This window comes from Lolium rigidum, chromosome 5 (assembly GCF_022539505.1).
Source record: "Lolium rigidum isolate FL_2022 chromosome 5, APGP_CSIRO_Lrig_0.1, whole genome shotgun sequence".
In the NCBI taxonomy this organism is placed as follows: Eukaryota; Viridiplantae; Streptophyta; class Magnoliopsida; order Poales; family Poaceae; genus Lolium; species Lolium rigidum.
This window is the reverse complement of record NC_061512.1, coordinates 201,041,175-201,062,202: the sequence shown is the minus strand read 5'-3', so window position 1 is coordinate 201,062,202 and position 21,028 is coordinate 201,041,175. Positions and strand designations below refer to the sequence as shown.

General features: G+C 39.8%; 1 protein-coding gene across 2 annotated transcripts; it reads left to right on the top strand.

Annotated features, from left to right (window-relative positions):
• The first annotated feature begins 8 nt into the window (after positions 1-8).
• On the top strand, positions 9-12,222 carry LOC124652889 (2Fe-2S ferredoxin-like). Of its 2 annotated transcripts, XM_047191935.1 has the most exons (8): positions 9-111; positions 1,062-1,123; positions 1,883-1,950; positions 5,281-5,387; positions 6,118-6,167; positions 6,262-6,344; positions 6,418-6,543; positions 11,738-12,222. In XM_047191935.1, the coding sequence occupies exons 1-7, from the start codon at positions 57-59 to the stop codon at positions 6,530-6,532; spliced, it is 540 nt and encodes a 179-aa protein (XP_047047891.1). In that variant the 5' UTR covers positions 9-56; the 3' UTR covers positions 6,533-6,543; positions 11,738-12,222. The 2 variants fall into 2 exon arrangements, with proteins under 2 accessions (XP_047047891.1, XP_047047890.1); XM_047191934.1 differs by lacking the exon at positions 11,738-12,222 and having other exon boundaries at positions 6,418-6,790.
• The last annotated feature ends 8,806 nt before the right edge of the window (positions 12,223-21,028 follow it).

The following is a 21,028-nucleotide window of genomic DNA, read 5'->3' as shown; positions in this document are numbered from 1 at the left end:
TTCCTCCCCCAATCTGCCGCCGCCGTCACGGTTTTGTCCGGCCGGTGAGGTGAAAGATGCTGTCTAGGATCTCTCGCCTCGGCGTCCAAGCAGCGAGCCTGGCCAGGCTAGGTGATCCCTCGTCCCATCCCCACCGTCGCCCCCGCGACTATGCGATTTCATTTACTGCTTTTTATTTGCCTGTCTCGGTTACAATTCGAGGGCTCTGAGTTGCTGACCAAGTTTTCCGTGGGTTATCCTGGTGAGATGAGAACCTGGGGTGCACTGTCAAATTTGTGTTCAGCTGAGCGTGCTAGGGCCCGGGTGAACGCTTTGAGTGTGTGTTTGTGGGGATAGGCTGATAATTAGTCGATCAACTTCTGGGAGCGAAATGTGAGGTGCTTTGATGAAGTAGAGGCAGCATCAAGGGGATACCCGTCGGGTGTGGTACATTGATTTTCTGCTGTTTGGTTATGCAGAGGTAACCCTACCTCTGGTAGTTGAAAAGGAGGCAATAATTGGTCGGTGTTTGTATCTTTTTTCTATGAAATTTGCTGTCTGTTCAGAAATTCGGAAAATATCTGCTGGAGAGTTGCTTCCTAACTCATTGTCAAGAGAATCGATGCGGTGTCTCACTGCTCACCTTGATTATGCGATACTACTTGCAAGTATGCAAGTTGGATTGGCTTGCTCAATTTTTCCATATTATAATAGTGAAAAAATGTTTTTTTTGGTGATTCCTAGTATTCAACCTGTCCCTGTTTAATGTTTAGATCACATTTCGACAAAAATGCATATAGTTATTCTTGGATCTCAATGTAATGTCTGATAACACCAATGCCCATACAGTAGTAAAGTATGTGCTTTGTTTGACTAGACACTCTGATATCAAAGTTCATTTGGATTATTCATTTGGAAGTGCTTCCTAAGTTAAATACCCTTTGCTTGCTCTTTGATATTTTCTACTAGTGTTTTAAGTAAATTTCAAGAGCACCCGTTCCTTAGATTGGTGTGTTTGTCAGTTCGGTTTGACAGTCTTTTCTTTCTCTATGTTCACTAAGTTATTTTGAGCGTTTTATCAGGTCAAAATCCAGCAACTTCAAGGAACCAGAAAGAAGCCATTGGATCTTGTATGAACTATGTGGTCAGCCTCCCTCCCCCCTCATGCTGAGTTGAGAACTTGTCTACATTTATTGCGAACTTGTACAATATAGAGAGTTCCCCTTGTTGCTTTATTTATCGATTGCTGTGCCTTTAAGCATTCCTAACTGTACGCCTGACCACCTCCAGAACTTGTTGATCATTGAAAAATGTTAGGAGTGAATTCCACAATTTACCCTATAGTTGAGGGTTTCTGACACATGTTACCCTATTTAGTGAGAATTCTACTGAAATACCTATCTAGGAAACTTTGAACAAGTTCTTTACCCGCATTTTAGTATTTTGCATGTTCTGTTAGTTAAGACCACCGTGTTAGGCTAATGTGGTGCGGCAAAATATGTAAAGCTCGGAGGCCGTCATCGACTATCACCTCCAACCTTCTCTTGTCAATGTGTTCCATTCCTTGTTATCGTGTTGATATTTTTGTATCTCAATCATCACCTCACACCACACCCAATAGATGTGCGTCATAAAAATACGGTCCAAAGTTTCTAAAAGGGATAATCTATTAGAATTTTGACTAGATGGGTCAATTAGTGTCACAAATGTTGAAATGTATAACTAAGGGTAAAAAGTGGAATTCACTCAAAATTTCAATAAACATAGTTTGCATACTGATCTGGATGTGTGTGTGTGCGCGCGCTTAACGTTTGTTTATGGATTTTTGAAATAAAGGTAAGATGTGGAGCAAGTGGAAGAACTTAGTTAAAATATATGGGGTAACACATGAAATTCTTTTCAGGGTAATCATACCTTATGTTCCGCCACAGATGCTACCGCCAGTGACAGGAGTGAACAACAGGAAGCTAAGTAAGTTTTTTTTGCTGTTGATGCTTGTCCAGTCAGCTGTTACTGACTTACTGTTGGGCGTAGCATAAATAAAATACTAAAATGTTCTCATGTATGGTCAATACTTTCAGTTTTGCAATATAAACTATTCCGTCACATTAATATTAATATGCAATGGTTGTCTTTGCATGTTTACGGGTTATATCCATTATGTTTATATCCTATATGAGGACTGAGCTCTGAACCAACCTAACTACACCATAAAAAAAACTAGGGCGTGTATGCAATTTGTAAAGTAAATCCAATGAGATCAGTCTTGTGGGTTTAACATCTGAGTATCTCACAAGCCATCAATCTCTTGGGTATCGTTGACCCACCATGCATATTTGCATGTCAATGTTAGCTACTTAGCTTATCTTATCAGGTTTCTACCATCAAATGCTGAATACACCATCAGACAAACAACATTGATCTTGTCCTGCCGCAGAGCTGAAATTAACAAATATAACAATTGTTAATCTAGAGTACACAAATTCAGAATAACCAAAGCTCATGGAATCGACCCTATGTTGCCTGGATAGATTTCTCAGTTGTTTATGAGACCTTCTAATGGCTCATTGGCTCTATGCAAAACACAACAAACCATACTTATCAGTTGTGGTGACTAATTGATACATCCAGTTTGACAATGATACGCATAGACTGTTACATCACTAGGAGGGAGTGGTACTAGGAATTTAGGAGTACGTGAATATAAGGGCATGAACATTGATGGGCATAGTTCAAACAGATTATCAATGTGAGCTATGTTTGGTAAGTTACTAAATCTGGAAAGGATCAGAGAGAGATTAGTACAGAAGTAATAATGAAAATAATCCCAATCATGTGAAACTAGCTAAATCTTATATTGCTACAAAAGTAATAATGAAAACATATCCAATCATATCATCATGTGGCACATCAATCTTCATGGATATTTCCAAACTTGTCAGCTTTTCGAGGGGAAGTGGGATGGTAGATGGGCCATCAAACACCAACCCCAAAATTTATAGGAGTAGATGGATCTTTCCCCTGCTTCATTACAAGCAAAGCATACAACCAAGTTTAGGGAGGAAACTAGAAGGTATGTAATGCAAAGGCCGACAAGGCGACAACAGCTCAGGTACACAGGCTGACTACAAGATGAAGCAAAAGCTAAACCAATTGGTAGATGTGCCCAGTTGGATACTAGAGAGGCCTTCCTGTTCCAAAATTGATTGTGAAACTTTCTGCAACTCTGCATGGTGTAATGTTTGTCCACCTAGAAGCCATCAGCCTGATTTAGTAACTCTACTGTCACCACTGGACCTGACTCTGTTGCTGGGCCTATCTGCTTGTTGCTGATGGTTGCTTTCACCGCTAGCCCCTTGCGATGCCATTCTTTAGAAAAAAATGAAGGAAGCATTTCTCCAAGCTGCAGAGTGACTATAACATAGCCTGTAGAATGTGGATATCAGGGGTACCCAGTGGAAGGATTAGAAGAGGGAAGATGATAGCCATGTAATGTTGGAGGATGTGGTGCTGCATATCTGCAACATAAGACCACCCATGAAGGGAATGTCACGCTGAGGCATGGTTGAGGGAGAGCTAATCGTTGTAATTTCTTGCCTGATTGGTAAGAAAAGGTCCAGGCATCATATAGCCAGCTTACATACAGCACCACCCTTGATGGGACTAGTGTGCTACATAACATAGGCAGTGCTGAAAATCATGGGAGAGGTAATTGGGATAGATTATTGCTTGTTGGTAAGACTAGTCATAGTGGGGAGTAACATCGACTAGTGTCATGCATATGACACTAGCCTATGTTACTACCTTCATAGTGCATAGTAACTTGGATGTAGTATCATGGGTGAGTGTATTAATTAGCTTGTAGACTCATTCTACATTGAAAAGTGTGATGTTATGGTAACATAGCTAGTTACCACAACCATCTCTTTCTTCATTCAATGTCATGCCATGTCATCAATTTGCTTAGTTGGCAATGCATGTAGTTCTTATTTACTACCTTAGTTACTCCCACTATGAGTAGTCTAAGAAAAAGGCTAGGCATTATAAGCCCCATTTACAAACCTAAGTACGGAACGTAACAACCTTGGGAATTTTTCAGAGATTTAGATAACTGGGAATCCTGAACTGAAAGATAACTGGGAATTCCGAACTCAAAGATAGCTGGGATCCTTATCCCCTTAATTAGGAATTGTTATAATATATTAATTGATTGGTAGGAATAGGCCTAGACATTATATAGCTGGCTTACAAACCTAAGGTTGGAAATTAACAACCTTGAGCATAGAATTGAAAATCCAGACGTAAAGATATCTGGGATCATAATCCCCTCAATTAGGAATGGCTGCACCTTCTAAGGCCGGTGACCCTTTCTGCTGGTATGCCCTCCTGTTGTGACCAAGCATGCTTTGTGCGTATACTTGAAAGTTGAAACCATACTTGGTCCTTCTTATTGTTCAAGTTTAAAGCAGGCCCCATGCAGGTGTCCATTTCGTATGTATAAGAAACATATCCACAATCTAGGACATGAGATTTATTAAACAATGAATTAGTGATTTCCGAACACGTGAGGGAACTTGTAATTTATTTTACCAGTTTTGACTCTTTTTCAATGCATAGGATCTTTTGAGGTCTATCTGTTTCAATTTACATCTTACATAAGTTTATTGTCCTGTCATTTCTGGTTTGGAGCGTAGAATAACATGTTTCATTTACCAATTATAGGAACTTAATCTTGAAGTCAGGATTCCATACCCTTTTCTCCTGGGTTGTTTTTCTGCTAAATATTGTCTTGCATGCATTTAACTCTGAAATTTATACTCACTCAGTCCCCAAATACACGGCATGTAAATTCATTTAGAAAGTCAATGATTTCTAGAGTTTGACCAAGTATATATACAAAAATGTGAAGATCTACAATACCAAAATCAATATCAATGGATCCACCATAAGATATCTTTTCATAAAGTATTTATTGAATATTGTAGCTATTGATATTCCCTTCTATATATTTGGTCAAACTTACAAAACATTGACTTTTTGACTAAGTTTATGTGCCATGTATTTGGGGACGGGGGAGCATCACTTTATCTAGGGGTAGGCAAATATGGTTTGACTGGTTTCACCGGTTTGGGCTAGTTAATTTTTTTAACTAGATTGGAAGTTAGTTCTGAGTCTGTGAAATAAATTGAACTAGCACCTCACCAACTGGCTTACACGGTTTGTACGGTTTCAGTTTTTGCCACCCCTAACTTTCTCCTACCCTTGGCACTGCTGTACCAATGACTGGAATCTACTTTGCAGGATATCTGTGACATTTATTGATAAGGATGGAGATGAAAAGCTTATTAATGTTCCCATTGGCATGTCAATGCTAGAAGCTGCTCATGAGAATGACATAGAACTTGAAGGTCCTCTCCAATGCTACTTTTTACTCATTTGCTTTGTCTATAGGCAGTATTTCCACGCTTGACTTAGGCTCAGTTCTTTTTAGCTTCAGCTTGTGCATAAGCTGCTACAGCTCGAGCTGCCCAAATAAACGGCCGCGAAAATAAGCTGCATAGAAAACTACGTCCAATTCTTTTCGGCTGTTGCTGTCTCAGCTTATTTTGGTAGTTGCACGATGACAAATCTTATATCCCTTGATGGAAAATGAATCTCGTAGCTAGTAACTGAATCCACCAACAAACTGAATGAACAAAGTCGTGATTGCGATCAGGTCGGCAGTGTCCTGTTAGCCATCAGATTGATGGACGCGTGCGCGGCAACAACTAGCCAGCCCATGCATCTGCGGTTAGCGTTCCGGCCATGCTGATTCCCGTCACGCGGAGGTCGGAGACGCGCACGCGCGACAGATCCCGGCCATTAGTGTCCCGGCCATGGAGGAGTACACGCGGTACAACCTGCTGTGCGTAGCATCAGTCGACTGCCGCAGTAGAGGGAGAAGGAGGCGCGCCGCCGCAGGGCCGGTCGCTCCGCACGATCTGGCCTACGAGGTGCACGGAATCGTCGCGGCCTATCCTTCCTCCATGGAACAAAACGTGGATGCTGGGAAAGATTTGGCATCCACTTAAAGAAAATATTTTGCTAATTTTGTTTGTGATACATATCTGAATTGTTTCTTGTTCTGTTGATCACCAGGAGCATGTGAGGGATCTCTTGCATGTTCTACATGTCATGTGATTGTAACGGTACGAAATTGTAAATACACTTCTTCTAAGTTGTCAATGTATTGAGAGTCTTGAGACAGTTCGAACTGCAGTTTGATGAGAAAGTTCTATTCAGGATGTCGACTACTATAACAAATTGGAAGATCCTGAAGATGAAGAAAACGATATGCTGGACCTCGCGTTTGGGCTTACAGAAACGTATGCTTATTTTCTTTGTGAATTCTACAAAATGTATTACTCTGATTAAACTAATCCGGTCTCATTATTTCAGATCTCGCCTTGGTTGCCAAGTAATTGCAAGTCCTGAACTTGATGGCATACGATTAGCATTGCCAGCAGCAACAAGAAATTTTGCTGTTGATGGGCATGTTCCGAAACCACACTGACTAAACACTGGGTATGTTGGGTACCTGCTAAGTTTTGCAGAATATGAGATATAGTTTTTTTTTTTGTATTTTCATCTTGGTGTATCCTCAATATTTAAGTTCTGCATTATTATTTTTTCTGTAATTTTTGGCACAATGGCCACTATTGCCAGCTTGCTTTGCCAAACAACACTCGTAAAATTCATTGTAAGATGCACTGCCCATTGCAATGGTTGCAAGATTTTACTCAGAAAATCGATCATTACTCATGGTCCATCATTCCATATTCACTTTACTCTTATATTCACGGTGGTATCAGCTGTTGTATTTACCTAACTTTTTAACCTTACCGTGGATAGGTTGATAGCAGTAAATGATCTTAGCACTGCCTGAGCTTTACCTGGCACAAGTTATATAGAAAATCCAAATGTTTGAAAGCATCAACTTTTGCTGAATATAAGTTCTGTGGATTCATGGGATGTCAAAAACCAGACTCGGAGTTGTTGGTGCGTGCGTGTCTTAGCTAGCGAGGTCCAATCCTTTTCTAGAAGAGTAGGTTGTCATCCGTTGCATCAGCGTTTTTCTCTATGTATTTACCAGTGGTACATACAGTCCTTAAGAGGTGGAGTTGTATCACAAACTTAAATTACTTTAGTGATATAGAAGGAAATGGCAAGAGTTGTTCCTCGCTACTATAATTGAAACATCTAGCTATGATTGACCTATTAGAGCATAGGGTTGACACTTATTTTTCATTCTAGAAAGCTAATGGTGATTTCCTTTTTGTTACCTTGTAGTTATTTTTTGTATATCATAGGGCATAGGGGCACGATAGCTATTGACTATACCTGGCAGGCTACCTCATACTATCTTGGTTCCGTAAAAGAAGGCGTATAAATTTTTTCAAAAGTCAAACAGTGCAAAGTCTAACCAAGTTTGTAGAAAAAGTTATCGACGATTATAATAATATATAAATATATTACTGTATCTAATAAAGATTGTTTCGACATCGTAAAGGTTGACAATTTTTCTAAGAGTTTGCTCAAACTTTACATTGTTTGACTTTTGACAAAATTTATAGCCTTCTTTTACAGGAACGGAGGGAGTACTCAAAATACTATAAAGTCTTGGAGAAAATTTAAATTAGGGCAGTTTCTCCTTTTTATTTTCTATTAGTTGGGGAAAGATGAGCACAAAATACTAGCACTTGCATATAAGAGGAGAGCAACATTTAACCACAATATAATTTAAAGCAATTTACTAACATACTCTGAGCAACACTTAATCTGGAGCCTCATATTGTAGGCACCCTAAACAAGTTAGAGCGAGTAGATGCCGACAAGTGTCCACTCTAACAATCTGTACTAATAAAACCGCAAAGTGACTGTGGTATGTCGCGGTCGTCTTTGTTCCCGACTCCCTGGTCCTCTGTCATCCTGTGGCATACTTGAGTTCGTACCGAACTCTCCTACCCAAACAAAATCCGGTATATTTTCTTCTGATTTCTTGCCCGATCCCCACAATAATCCGTCTATATATAGCGTGTCCTCTGCCAATGATTCCCTCAGAAATCCATGAAAAACGAAGCTCAAAATCGCATAAATTCGCTAGACTTCGCTTGATCGCCAACGAAGCTCAAAATCAAGTTTTGAAAATAGAGATGACAAAATCAGAGCGTCGGGGAGCCGGACCTCGAGCTCTAGGTGGAGGATGGAAGCGGGTGAGAAGAACCGGCAAGCGAGCGAGACAGAGGAGAGAGAGCTAAGCGAGGAGGCAGCGCGATACATCGCTTCCAGGATAGGAAGGTTAACGATGGGCAAGAACACGATATAGCTAGGGTTGGGGCAATGCTAGCCCTGCTGGGCCTCTTGGGCCTGGCTAGACCGGCTGCCTTGTTGGGGTTTTAAACCAACAATAGACTATTCTAAAAAAACAACAACAATAGACTGGAAAAAACTGAATTCCGATGCAATCTATTGGCACCAAGATCACAAGTGATCACGCCCTTCAAAAAAAAAAGATCACAGGGGATCACGGGGTGCCATCCTTGGTCAGCAAGGAGAAGGTGCTCCTCTCGGCATGGGGGTGCCTATCACGTTATTCAACTGCTGAATTAGCTGAAGCCGTAGCTGGTTTACATGAATTGTAAGCTATCTTGCTGATTTATGCCGGCACGCTGAAACAATTCACCATTCATCTAACACTACATAAAATAGGTTGTTGCCTCTACTACTACTGTGTTCTTGAAATCGTCTTGGTTTACTGGTCGCAATCTAGATTTTCTTCGTTCAAAAAAATATGACAATTATGTGATACCAATTAACTATTTCTTGTAAACGGTACATCAAGGAAACCAATGAATAAAATGTCATAGTAAATGTGGTATAGTTCAAGCAACATGATCCTTTGGTGTCACGAAAAATACTACTACAAGGATTTTGTTTGCAAATGTGACTTCACAATCTATATATCTGAACTTGCAGGTCTATTATAAATATTTAAAATTTGTAAACCAAATTCAAACTAATTTTATTGTAATTCCGTTGCAACGCACGGGTTTTGTGCTAGTACCAATATACTCATTATAATGAGATGCCATTAGCATCTAGGCATATAGGATCAACATCATCGTGTTGGGTGATAACGTACTATTTAGTAAATATTTGGTGTCCTGATTTATGCATTTTTTTAATATGCCTCATTGTAGTTTCTGAGTATTCTTATGTTTCTACGTACTCATGAGGATGACATACATGAAGATAATGGGAAAAACACCGCATCTTTGTCAACTTCAAGTTCACAATTCTCGATTGTCGGATCATGCTTTATGATTTACATATTTTGTGCGTCTACGCTATTTAACACTGTAGTAACCATGAGGAAGCAGTTCATATTTAGCTTTTACTATTTCATGTATATGCTTGTAGGGATTCAAAAGCATCAATATTAACTTATTAAGTGATAGTTGAATCTAGGCTGCATTGAGCCATTGACCAGCTCTGAAATTGACTTCATTAAGGTGTGAAGTGAGTATGTTCTAAAACAAAGATGATGAAAATATGTGAATCCCAAAGCAGAAACTAACGCTTGATCTAGGGGTGAGATTTCCCACCAAGGGTAGCAACATATTTCTCATATCATTTTGCTTCAAATTTTTCCATTGAGAGTTAATTGGAAGCTCTAATCTACCGTTCTTACTAAACTGTTTTCTTGAGGGGTTATGGTAGTTGACTATTAAATTACTTGGAAGATTTGAACTCTCTGGGTTTCTGTGGTTAGCATTGTGTAGTTCGTTACTGTTATCATTGCTTGGATTTATGCTATGTCTAGATGTTGCTCTTTAATTTGGAACTGAGATTATGCCTTCCAAATTGTTAGAAAATACAAAGGGTACTGTGCTGAGTTTTTATTTTCTCCCAGACTTGGTAGTATTTGTAGTATGTGGTAGCATTGTTGGTATGGTTGATAGCTTGGTTGTTACAAGTGCTTCGGAAAATCTCATGTGTCTTAAAAAGTGGGCCAGACAAGTGTTCAAGTGAAATGTTTATTTTCAAGTAGACATGCAAAGAACACATTACTCTAGTAAACAAAATTCTTCAGTTCTTATTAAGGATAGTTGTTGAACCAAATGCACATCCAATTCATTGAAAATATAATGTAATTTTGACTACCCAAGACCCCAACACTCAGTCGTGGCAGCCACATCCGGAGGCCCTTGTTAGAGGGTTCGCTCCATGTCATTGTTTGACGACCAAAAACTTTTGGATTGGATATTCTTTTCCAGGTGATGTCATCTAAAGTTCTACCCTATTTGCTGTAGTCTCATTCTTGATGCCAGTTTGTTTGTTTTGTATTTGCATCTCTTGTGGCTACTATGGTAGCCTCCTTTTGATCCTTCAGATTTGTATCAGATGGTCAAAGTTTGAATTATTGACGTATGCAAAGATTTGGCCATTCTTTGTGATTCTTCGTCGTAGTGGCATGGCCACTACTACCACAATGTTGGGATGGACATACTCGCTTTTATTTGATGGATGCGTAGTTTCAGTCATGCCTTGTTTTGTACTTCAAGTGCTTTTTTTATTTCACTGTTTGGTTGACCAACTTTATTCTTGCATTGTTGTCTATCTCATCTAGAAGTGATTCACTTAATTTATCTGCTGTTATCATGTAGCTACACGTTTATTTACAAACAAGTAGAGTCAGCCTCTAGTGTAGTACTAAGTTGCAAAGGTTTTTTTATGAGAACTTGTTAGTATGTGCAATCTATCTACAATGGAGAAGTTCTGAACTCTAAAATATCATTGTGGGTGTTACAGCTTAGGTGTGTGCACGGTAGGAACTAGTTTGTTTCTATTTGGTTTTGTTCTTTCATTTCAAACAGCTACATTTTCGGGGTTTTCTATTATTTCTTGTATTTGCGTATGTTCCCTCCTTTCTGATGTTCTCCCCCTTGGAGTTGGTTTCATGACTCATGTTTCGCCGAGTGTTAAAAGTTGGGTAGGGACAGGAGAACCACCACTCCATACTTTTTGCAAAGACTGCAATGTCAGCTCACTATAATGTGATTTGAGGAATACCATCCTGGAGCGTTCTGTCATAAAAAGCTGGTGGAGAGTTACTATCAATTTCGTTCGCCAATTTATGGTGGCTGCAAGAGATGCTATCGCACCATCAGTTATGTGCCAAAAGGGTAACATGGTTTTTTTGGGTTTTTCTTTGAATGAGTAGAGTAGCCCCTTCTTTTAGTATTAAATTTTGTTTATCATATCAGACGTGTTTGAGTTTTGCGCAATTTGCTCTTCATATATGCACTTCAATACCCCTACGGCCCTACCTTGGATTTAAACCATGTGGTACTACACTTGGAATGTGTTACTTTACTCTGAATGAGTTGACTTGCATATATTCATCTAAACCTGCAAATCAATTGATTTCCGTCAGTGTGATGATCGTTTATTACCATTCCAGTGGTTTGTGTGCTCACGTCCTTATCTGGTTTGAATTTTCATAATCAAATGGTGTATTCTCTCTCTAAAATATATTCATGAATATGTTAAAACTGTAATGACTGTTCTATTGAGGTCCCCCGTTAGGTTTTAACGTCCAACACACTGGTGACTAAGATATCATGGGTAGTTTGATTTTATTCCTGAAAGGTGGTATTACCTTTTCTTAGTGACGGCTAAGGTGAGATTTCTCTCTCTTATGTTTCCGCTGTTGTAGATGGACATTGTTTCCCCCCCCCTGCATACTAGAAGAATGAAAGTGACCGATGAATCTCACTAGCCAAAGGTATCAGGTGAAGCCAATTTGAAGCATTGTGCTAGTCGTAAGCCGCGGCTGGTAAACATTCAATTCGTCGCAGCATAGTTCACATCGTCCCGATGGCCATTTCTTTGTTGGGTTGATCAATCCAGCAGCTGTTCCATAGCTGATGGCTGGCTCAAGTTGCATTCGATTGTACCACCTGTGAAGCTAACTAAGCATCCTGTAGGCTGTACTGGGACTACAGTAGGTATGTTTGTGTTCCCATCACCGTTGCGTGTCTGCCTCCTGTGGTGCATGTCGGTATGGAAGCACTCGGTGGATGATATCGCACAGCATCGCATATCGTCGTAATCCATGTCCCCTGAGCTTGTGGCTACTCTGATAATCCTTTTCCTGATGTAATTGTTAGCATACGTGTCTGGCTCTCGTCTTCGCTCATGTGAGTACACTTTGCTCTGATCTGCTGCCATTGCAGAGTTAGTAACTATTACTCCCACCGTAAAATATTATAAGATGTTTTAGGTTTTTTCGAAAGTCATGTATCTAGACGTGTTTTAGTATATAAGTTCACTAATTTTATTTTAGTTTGTATCTAGTCCTCATTGAAATATATGAAACATCTTATAATAGTGAACGGAGGGAGTATATCACATTGACTAGCACAATAGTACTGAAAAATGCAATCAGACATGCCATGGAGAAACCAGGGAGTTTGCTCTAGAATGTCTACAAGAGAGACAATAGAATGAATCAAACTGCGCATATTTTATATAACCTTGATGATTCAGCGGTTAACTGCTCTACAACCGCCCTGGAGCCCTGTCATTTTACGATGATGTCATTGCGGATGGCTTTGACCGGTGTTGGCTTTTTAGATGTGTGGCAAGAAAAATGATAAGAGGGTTTTCTTCAAAAGGGAAAACAAAAGTAGCGAGCGAGAGACCCCCTTCGGGGGAAGCATGCTTCTTTTGGCTGTTGCGATGCCAAGTCCCTGGAAGGTGTAGGAACTGGAAAAGGAAACATGTGCTTATTTTTCTCTTGGTGAGTTAAAGGTAGCAGAAAGAGAGACAAAGCACCAGATCCTGCCACTAACACCTGAATGTATAGCAGATTAAACCAAAAGATGTTTAGCACTAACGGTGTGGAGTAAAAGAATTGTTTCCCCACACCAAAGCTTGTGCATCGGATATGTTTTGATTAGTACTGCCTTTTTTTTTGCAAATTATATTACCTGGGCATATAGATGGATGCACATTAATCAAGAAACTAGTCACCATTTTGCTTTACAATGTCTACATCCTGTTCTCTCTACAACACCTAGAAAACACACTGCTTCTCATTGTTTTTCTAGCTGAGAATCTGAGATAATTAGAGCAAGGACAAATATGGACAATCCCTTTCAAGCTGATTGCTCAACCTAAGATACGAATCCTTGACAAATGAAAACATAAACTAAAGAGTGGAAGCAGAGAGAAGATGAGACCTCCATTAGCTTTATCTAACAGTCCTACACGTATGCGCACATACTGATTTACACATTCCATGTACTTGGCTTCACGTACCACCTCTGTGCCGAACTGAAGACATAAGCGAAAGAATATACACATGCATCCGGTAATACAAAAAGAAAAAGGGAAGTTTCAAGGATATATACGCACTGTATAGTATACGGTGCTTTAGCTTTCTTCATACGCTTGACCACTGGGTAGAGAGTTTCAGACCAACATATAAGGGAGGCATTTCATAGTCTTCCACTTCCTCCCATCCCTTTTAATTACTAAATCCGGTCAATTAAAAGGGAGTTGTACCAAGATGGAGTACACACTTATATAGCACGTGCGCTTGCACGAATATTAATGACTTAAGATTTTGGATGTTTGGCGACGCCACCTCTAGCCTAGCATCTAAAATAATTTTTCCCTTTTGGCAGAAATAAATGTCATTTTGCTTGATCTAGGAGTGATATAGCCGACCGAGGGTAGCAATATATTTTTTATGGAAATCTCATCCAGCAGTGATTCACTTAACTTGTCTGGTGTTTTCATGCATGTAGCTACAAAATTATATACAAGTAAATAAGTTCGGCCTCTATCAAGTTGCGTGGTTTTTATGAAAACTTGTAGTATATGCAACATATCAACACTGGAGATGTTCTGGACTATGTTAAATAGTGTGGTGAGTGTTACAGCTCAAGTGTGCACACTGCCAACAACTTTGTTTCTTGTTAGTTTTGTTCTTTCATTTCACACAGTTACAATTTTGGGGTTTTCTAATGTTTGTTGTATCTGTGTATGTTCATTTCTTCGAGCGTTAAAAGTTGGGTAGGGACAGGGGAGAACCACCCCTCCATACGTTTATTTTTATTTGCAAAGAATGAGTGAAACTGATTATATTTTATCACTTTGATGATTCAGCGATTAACTGCTCTGCAACCGCCCTGACGCCCTTTCATTTTACGGCGATGTCACATTGTGGATTTCTTTGACCGGTGTTGCCTTTGTAAATGCGTGCCAAGAAAAATGATAGATGTTGATCTTCAAAAGGGGAAACAAAAGGAGAGTGAGAGTTCTTCTGGGGAGAGCAGGCTTCTTTTGGCTGTTGCGCTACCTGGTGACTGGAAGGCGTAGGAACTGGAAAAGGAAACACAAACTTATTTTTCTCTTGATCAAATAAAGGTGGCAGAAAGAGAGACAAAGCACCTGATCCTGACACTAACACCCAAATATGTCAGAGATTAAGCCGAAAGATGTTTAGCACCAAGGGTTTGCAGGCAGGAAAAGAGCTATTTTCTGAACATTTGATTGTTTGGTGTTAGCTCACTCACAACAAAGCTTGTGCACTAGATATGTTTTCTTTGAACGGGAAAAAATTGCTCTCTTTGAGAGGAACCAGTCTTAATTTTACGGTACTAGTAAATTGCATGGTAAAAAAACTCTACAATAGTGGGGTTGCAGGTAGAACATGCTGACAACTAGTGTCGATTAACCAAGCCTACATCATCCAAGGATAACATCTCAAACCATGGGTGTTTTTCAGGTTACAGGAGGTCGCACAACGAGAGTCAAGCTGTTGGTATTTCCTTTTCAATACATTTTCTGTCACATGAATTACACGGTGTGTCGAAAACGAAATATATCATGTGCAGTGTAGATCATTCTTCACATGCTACAACATCATAGATGGTTGATGCTTGCTAGGACCATTCCAGTTGGCCGGCAACAAAAGTACAAAACCCAAAGGTGGACTTCTGCTTAATTTCTACTATTTAACTAGCCTGATAGAGATGCCCCAGCTTGACATGTCGTGTAGGGATCAGCAGCAACGATCTTGTCAGACACTGGGCTTCAACTAGTTATAATGGAGCATACAGTCCTAAAACCATTGTTACTAATATGTCATGCGATAGGGATGCACCATGGAGTATGTCTACTCGCCTGTAGCTAACTGGCTGTACATGGTGAGCTGCCCATAAACCCATCTAGCCTGCGAATATACTCTGTGGTTCTTCAAGAAAGAGAAATCAAACCGTAATAACATTTAGCAGTTCAATATTTCTGCTATATAAGGACGTGCTAGGCTGCTAGCAACAGTTGGGCCATTGGGACTCAGTCTGAAAGAGGGTATTGTTTCTCTAAACATGATTTTGCAAATTATTTTACCTAGGCATATAGATGTAGGCGGATTAATCGAGGAACTAGCCACCATTTTTTTTGCTTTACAATATCTACGTCCTGTTCTCTCTAGAACTCCTAGAAAGCACACGTACTGCTTCTCCTTCTTTTTCTACTTGAAATAGTTAGAGCAAGGGCAAATATGGACAATCCTTTTCAAGCTGATTGCTCAAACATTAACTAAAGAGTGGAAGCAGAGAGAAGATAAGACCTCCATTAGCTTTATCTAACAGTCTTAAACGTAAGCTCACCTACTGGCTTACACATTGCATGTACATGGCTTCACCTACCACCTTCGTGCCGAACCGAATACATAAGCGAAAGAATAAAAAATGCATCTGGTAATACAAAAAGAAAACGTGAAGATCGGTCGGAAGCTTCTTCCCACCGGGCTGGCTGGATTGTCGTGTTTCGGAAGGCTCTGCCTGCGAAATTCATTGTGGAATCAATGCCTGAAAATTGCTAGATTAGTTTTTTTTTTGTCGTGCGCACCCAAGTTTTTTATCTGGCCGTTTGGTTTCAGAGGGGGTGCTTCGAAGCTCTGCTGGATGTTAATATCATGGATCTTGTTTTCTTTCCATGGTGCTGCCGGAGAAGGTCATGAAAGCCGAGATCGGTGGAAGAGCAATGATGATCGGATCTTGGTGGTGAGGTGAAATTGGCTTGGTGCTTCGTGACTTCAATCAACGACTTGTATGTGAGGGTGACTGCAGAGGAGAAGTTCAGAGTTCTATCTTTCAAGGTGAAATTCCAAGGTCTGACCTTAATTGGTTGTGACTGACAATGTTCTTGTTGAAGGCAATTTTTTGAGAGTGAGGACTTTCAGCAGGGCGAAAACCTAAGATCTATGATCAGGCGACGACAACGTTTGTGCACCGTTTTCTTCTTGGAGGCGTCGCTTATGGAGAAGCTGATCTTCTGGTGTTATCTTGGTGGTGCTAGTGTTGTTGTTTCAAGTTTTTGATCTCTATAGGGAGACTTTTTTTTTGTAATTCTTCTCTTTTTTGCTGTGTGCATCCTTTATGCCATCAGGACATAATGTTGTTGCAGATGCTAAATGTAATTGGTATCTTCGCAATATTAATATACGCTCTTTATCGAAAAATACGCTTGACCACTGGGTAGGGAGTTTCAGACGGACATGGTGTTTTTGCTCATGGGTGCATATGCTCCCTTTATTTAAATACATTTTAAATATATTCAAAAAATTCAAAACAAAATGTTCTGCATATATCTCAATATCATAAGTGTTAATGAAGTTGTTTCAGGAAAAAAATGAATTGTTATGTGGCTTGTGCAAAAAAGATAAAAATTGATGCTAAAATAAGGCTTTTTACTAGGCATTTGTTTGTCTTTTTTGCATAAGCCACGAAAAATATCATTTTACTATGAAACTGTCAGCGGTGACATAGAATATGGAGATATAATGGCTAAAATCTTTCCCCAATTTTTTTAATATTATTAAATTCATTTTTTGGGTAAAGAGAGCATATGCACCTGGGATCAAAAGTGCATTTCCGGTTTCAGACCAACATATAAGGGGGCCATTTCATAGTCTTCCTCCCATCCCTTTTAGTTGACTTGGATTAGTAAAAAGTTGTACTAAATCTAAGTTAATTAAAAGGGATCGGAGAGAGTAGTTGGTAGAAACAAGATGGAGTACACACTTGTATAGCACATGCATAGCACATGCGCTCGCGTGAATATTAATGACTTAAGATTTCGCACGCTTGGCGACGGTGTGGCTAGCCTAGCAAATAAATATTTTTTCCCTTTTGGCAGAAATAAATGTCATTTTGCTTGATTTAGGAGTGACATAGCTGACCGAGGGTAGCAATATATTTCTTATGGAAATCTCTTCCAGAAGTGATTCACTTAACTTGTCTGGTGTTTTCATGCATGTAGCTAGTAAATTATATAGAAGTAAATAAGTTCGGCCTCTATTAAGTTGCGTGGTTTTTTATGAAAACTTATAGCATATGCAACATATCAACATTACAAATGTTCTGGACTATATTAAATAGTGCGGTGAGTGTTACAGCTCACGTGTGCATACTGGGGGAGTGGTGTTTTGAAACATGGGTGCATATGCTCCCTATATTTTGAAATGCATCTTATGTACATTTTAAATTTCAAAAAAATTGAAACAAAAAATGTGTACGTACATCTTCACGTGCTATGCGCTCACAAAGTCGTTTCATAAAAAATCGACTTATCATGTGACGTGTGTAAAAAAGAAAAAATTCAGTGCTAAAAATAATGCTTTTCACAAGATAAAATTTCTTCTTTTTACATAGACCACAAAAAATATTGGTTTTTCGTGAAACTTAGCAAATGCACATACATTATGGAGATGTACACGTAGAATTTTTGATCTAAATTTTTTGACATTTCGAAATATGTTTTTTGGTAGAGGGAGCATACGCACCCGGGAGCCGAATTGAATTTCCGTGCATACTGGCAACAACTTTGTTTCTTGTTAGTTTTGTTCTTTCATTTCACACAGTTACAATATTGGGGTTTTCTAATGTTTGATGTATCTGTATATGTTCATTTTCATGTTTCTTCGAGCGTTAAAAGTTTGGTAGGGACAGGAGGACAGGAGAACCACCACTCCATACACTTTTTTTTTGTGCAAAGAATGAGTGAAACTGAGCATTTTTTTATCACTTTGATGATTCAGTGATTAACTGCTCTGCAACCGCCGCGACGCCCTTTCAATTTATGGCGATGTCATTGTGGATTGCTTTGACCGGTGTTGCCTTTGTAAATGTGTGCCAATAAAAATGATAGATGTTGATCTTCAAAAGGGTAAATAAAAGGAGAGTGAGAGTTCCCCTTTGGAGGGAGCAGGCTTCTTTTGGCTGTTGCAATACCTGGTGCCTAGAAGGCGTATGAACTGGAAAAGGAAACGCAAACTTATTCTTCTCTTGATCAAAATAAAGGTGGCAAAAAGAGAGAGAAAGCACCAGATCCTGCCACTAACACCCAAATATGTCACAGATTAAGCCAAAAGATGTTTAGCACCAAGGGTGTGCAGGAAAAGAGCTATTTTCAAAACATTTCTTTGTTTGATGTTAGCTTGCTCACAACAAAGCTTGTGCACTAGATATGTTTTCTTTGAACGGAAAAAAATTGTTCTCTCTGAGGAACCAGTCTTTTACGGCAGTAGTAAATTGGATGGTAAAAAAAACTCTACAGTGGCGGGGTTGCTGGTAGAAGATGCGGAGCTTAGTTGAAGCAAACCTGTGCCATGGCCCGCCCATCTATCCTATTATTCAGCCCTAAACATAATGAGTCTTATCTAATCCCACTTTTCCCTAGTGTTTTCTCTCTAAAAAAATATTTTGGGCCCGCCCTGATTTCTTTGTCAAGCTCCGCTACTGCATCCAAGGATAACATCTCAAAACCATGGGTGCTATCTAGGTTACAGGAGGTCTCGCAACGGGAGTCAAGCTGTTGGTATTTCTTTTTCAATACATTTCTGTCATCTGAATTATACGTTGTGTCGAGAACGAAATATATCATGTGCTACAACATCATAGATGGTTTCATGCTTGCTAGGACAATTCCAGTTGGCCAGTAAGGAAACAGAAGTACAAAACCCAAAGGTGGACTTCTGCTTAATTTCTACTAACTAGCCTGATAGAGATGGCCCAGCTTGACATGACCGTGTAAGGGTCAGCAGTAGCGATCTTGTCAGACACTGGCCTTCAACTAGTTATAATGGAACATACAGTCATAAAAGCATTATTACGAATATATCATGCGATAGGGATGCACCATGGAGTATGTCTACTTGCCTGTAGCTAACTGGCTGTACATGCTGATCTGCCCATAAACCCATTCAGCTTGCGAATATACTTTGTGGTTCTTCAAAGCAATCAAATCAAAATAACAGTTACACATTTCAATCTTTCCGCTATAAGGACGTACAAACAACCATTGGTATGTAATTTTAAAGATATCATTGTTTCTGTAAACATGATTGTGCAAATTATTTTACCTAGGTATATAGATGGATGCAGATTAATCGAGGAACTAGCCACCGTTTTGCTTTACAATATCTACATCCTGTTCTCTAGAGCACCTAGTAGAAAGCACGCTGCTTCTCATTCTTTTTCTAGTTGAAATAGTTAGAGCAAGGACAAACAGGGACAATCCCTTTCAAGCTGATTGCTTAGCCTAAGATACAAATCCTTGACGAATGGAAACATTAACTAAAGATAAAGAGTGGAAGCAGAGAGAAGATGAGACCTCCATTAGCTTTATCTAACAGTCCGAGACGTATGCTTTCACCTACTGCTTACACATACATGTACCTGGCTACACCTACCACCTTGGTGCCGAACGAAGACATAAACACAAGAATATACCAATGCGCCCGGTAATACAAAAACAAAAAGGGAAGATTTAAGGGTATAGATAGTATATGGCGCTTAACTTTCTTCATAGCTTAACCACCAGGTTTTCTTCTTGACAAAGGAACGATTCCATCACTTTGAGTCTCCGCATTGCTAAAAGCCAGTTCATACCAAAAAAGAATTTCTTACGGCGATGGAGAGGGAAACAAAATGGGGATATACTAAATTCTTCGAGGGCTCCATTACAGGGATAAGTGTTTGAGATCATCTAGAAGCTTGTGGATTCGTCACACTCAATTTCCAGATGATGGCCACAGACCGTTTCTCTGTACATCATCAGTTTCCCCACGTTTATTAATATTATTAGTCGCTTCAGTGCTCACTTGTTCCTACAATGGGTCCTCTTTTCCTTTGGCTTTACACCAGCAAGGTTGGCACAGTGCCACCTTGGTTGCATCTGGAGAACGGCAGATCGCACACTGGGATGATATAATTCGATTTCCTCTGTCGCAGGTCGTTGCACGGTGACGACTCATACACTGAACCAGCAAAGTGTACGTAAAAAAGTCCATCTTTTTCCTACAAAGCGTTAAGCTTGCACTGCATTTTAGGCTACGAGATGCGCGTGACCGTTATATAATCGGGTCGCGCCTTTGGGTATCGCTACCACTTTCAGATTAGGTGGATATAGTCATGCGGTTGTAATGTAAAGGTGATGGGGAGGAGGGCAACAGCAAATGAAGTTATATATCGGGTAGGCTTTCCGTGCCCATCAGTCAGACAGTCATTCCATTTGCCAATGGAATTTCAGGATTTGGGCCTTAATGCCGTCCAAGCTCATTTTGCGCCTGTCACCAATGACTAGGCTTGCAAGCGGCGCCCGCGTAGCGTCCCGCAAAATGAGAATCAGAGCAAAAGATGGTAGTACCAGATTTGAGCAGAATTAAACAAGGATCAGTACAAACTCCCTCCCGCTTGCCACTCTACCAATGACCCAACACATGTGTCTAATGACGTGAGGGAGAGATGATATTAGGGGTTTGCAACTTAAGAAACTTACTGCCAATCTAACCCCGTAATATCTTTTCAAAGAGACACGCTGCCGTTCAATTAAGAAACAAAATGTATTTACAAGCATTGCCTCCTTTCCCTGTTCGGACTTAGGAGGATGGGACAAAGCCAAAATAAATATAAAAAAAATATAAAATAAA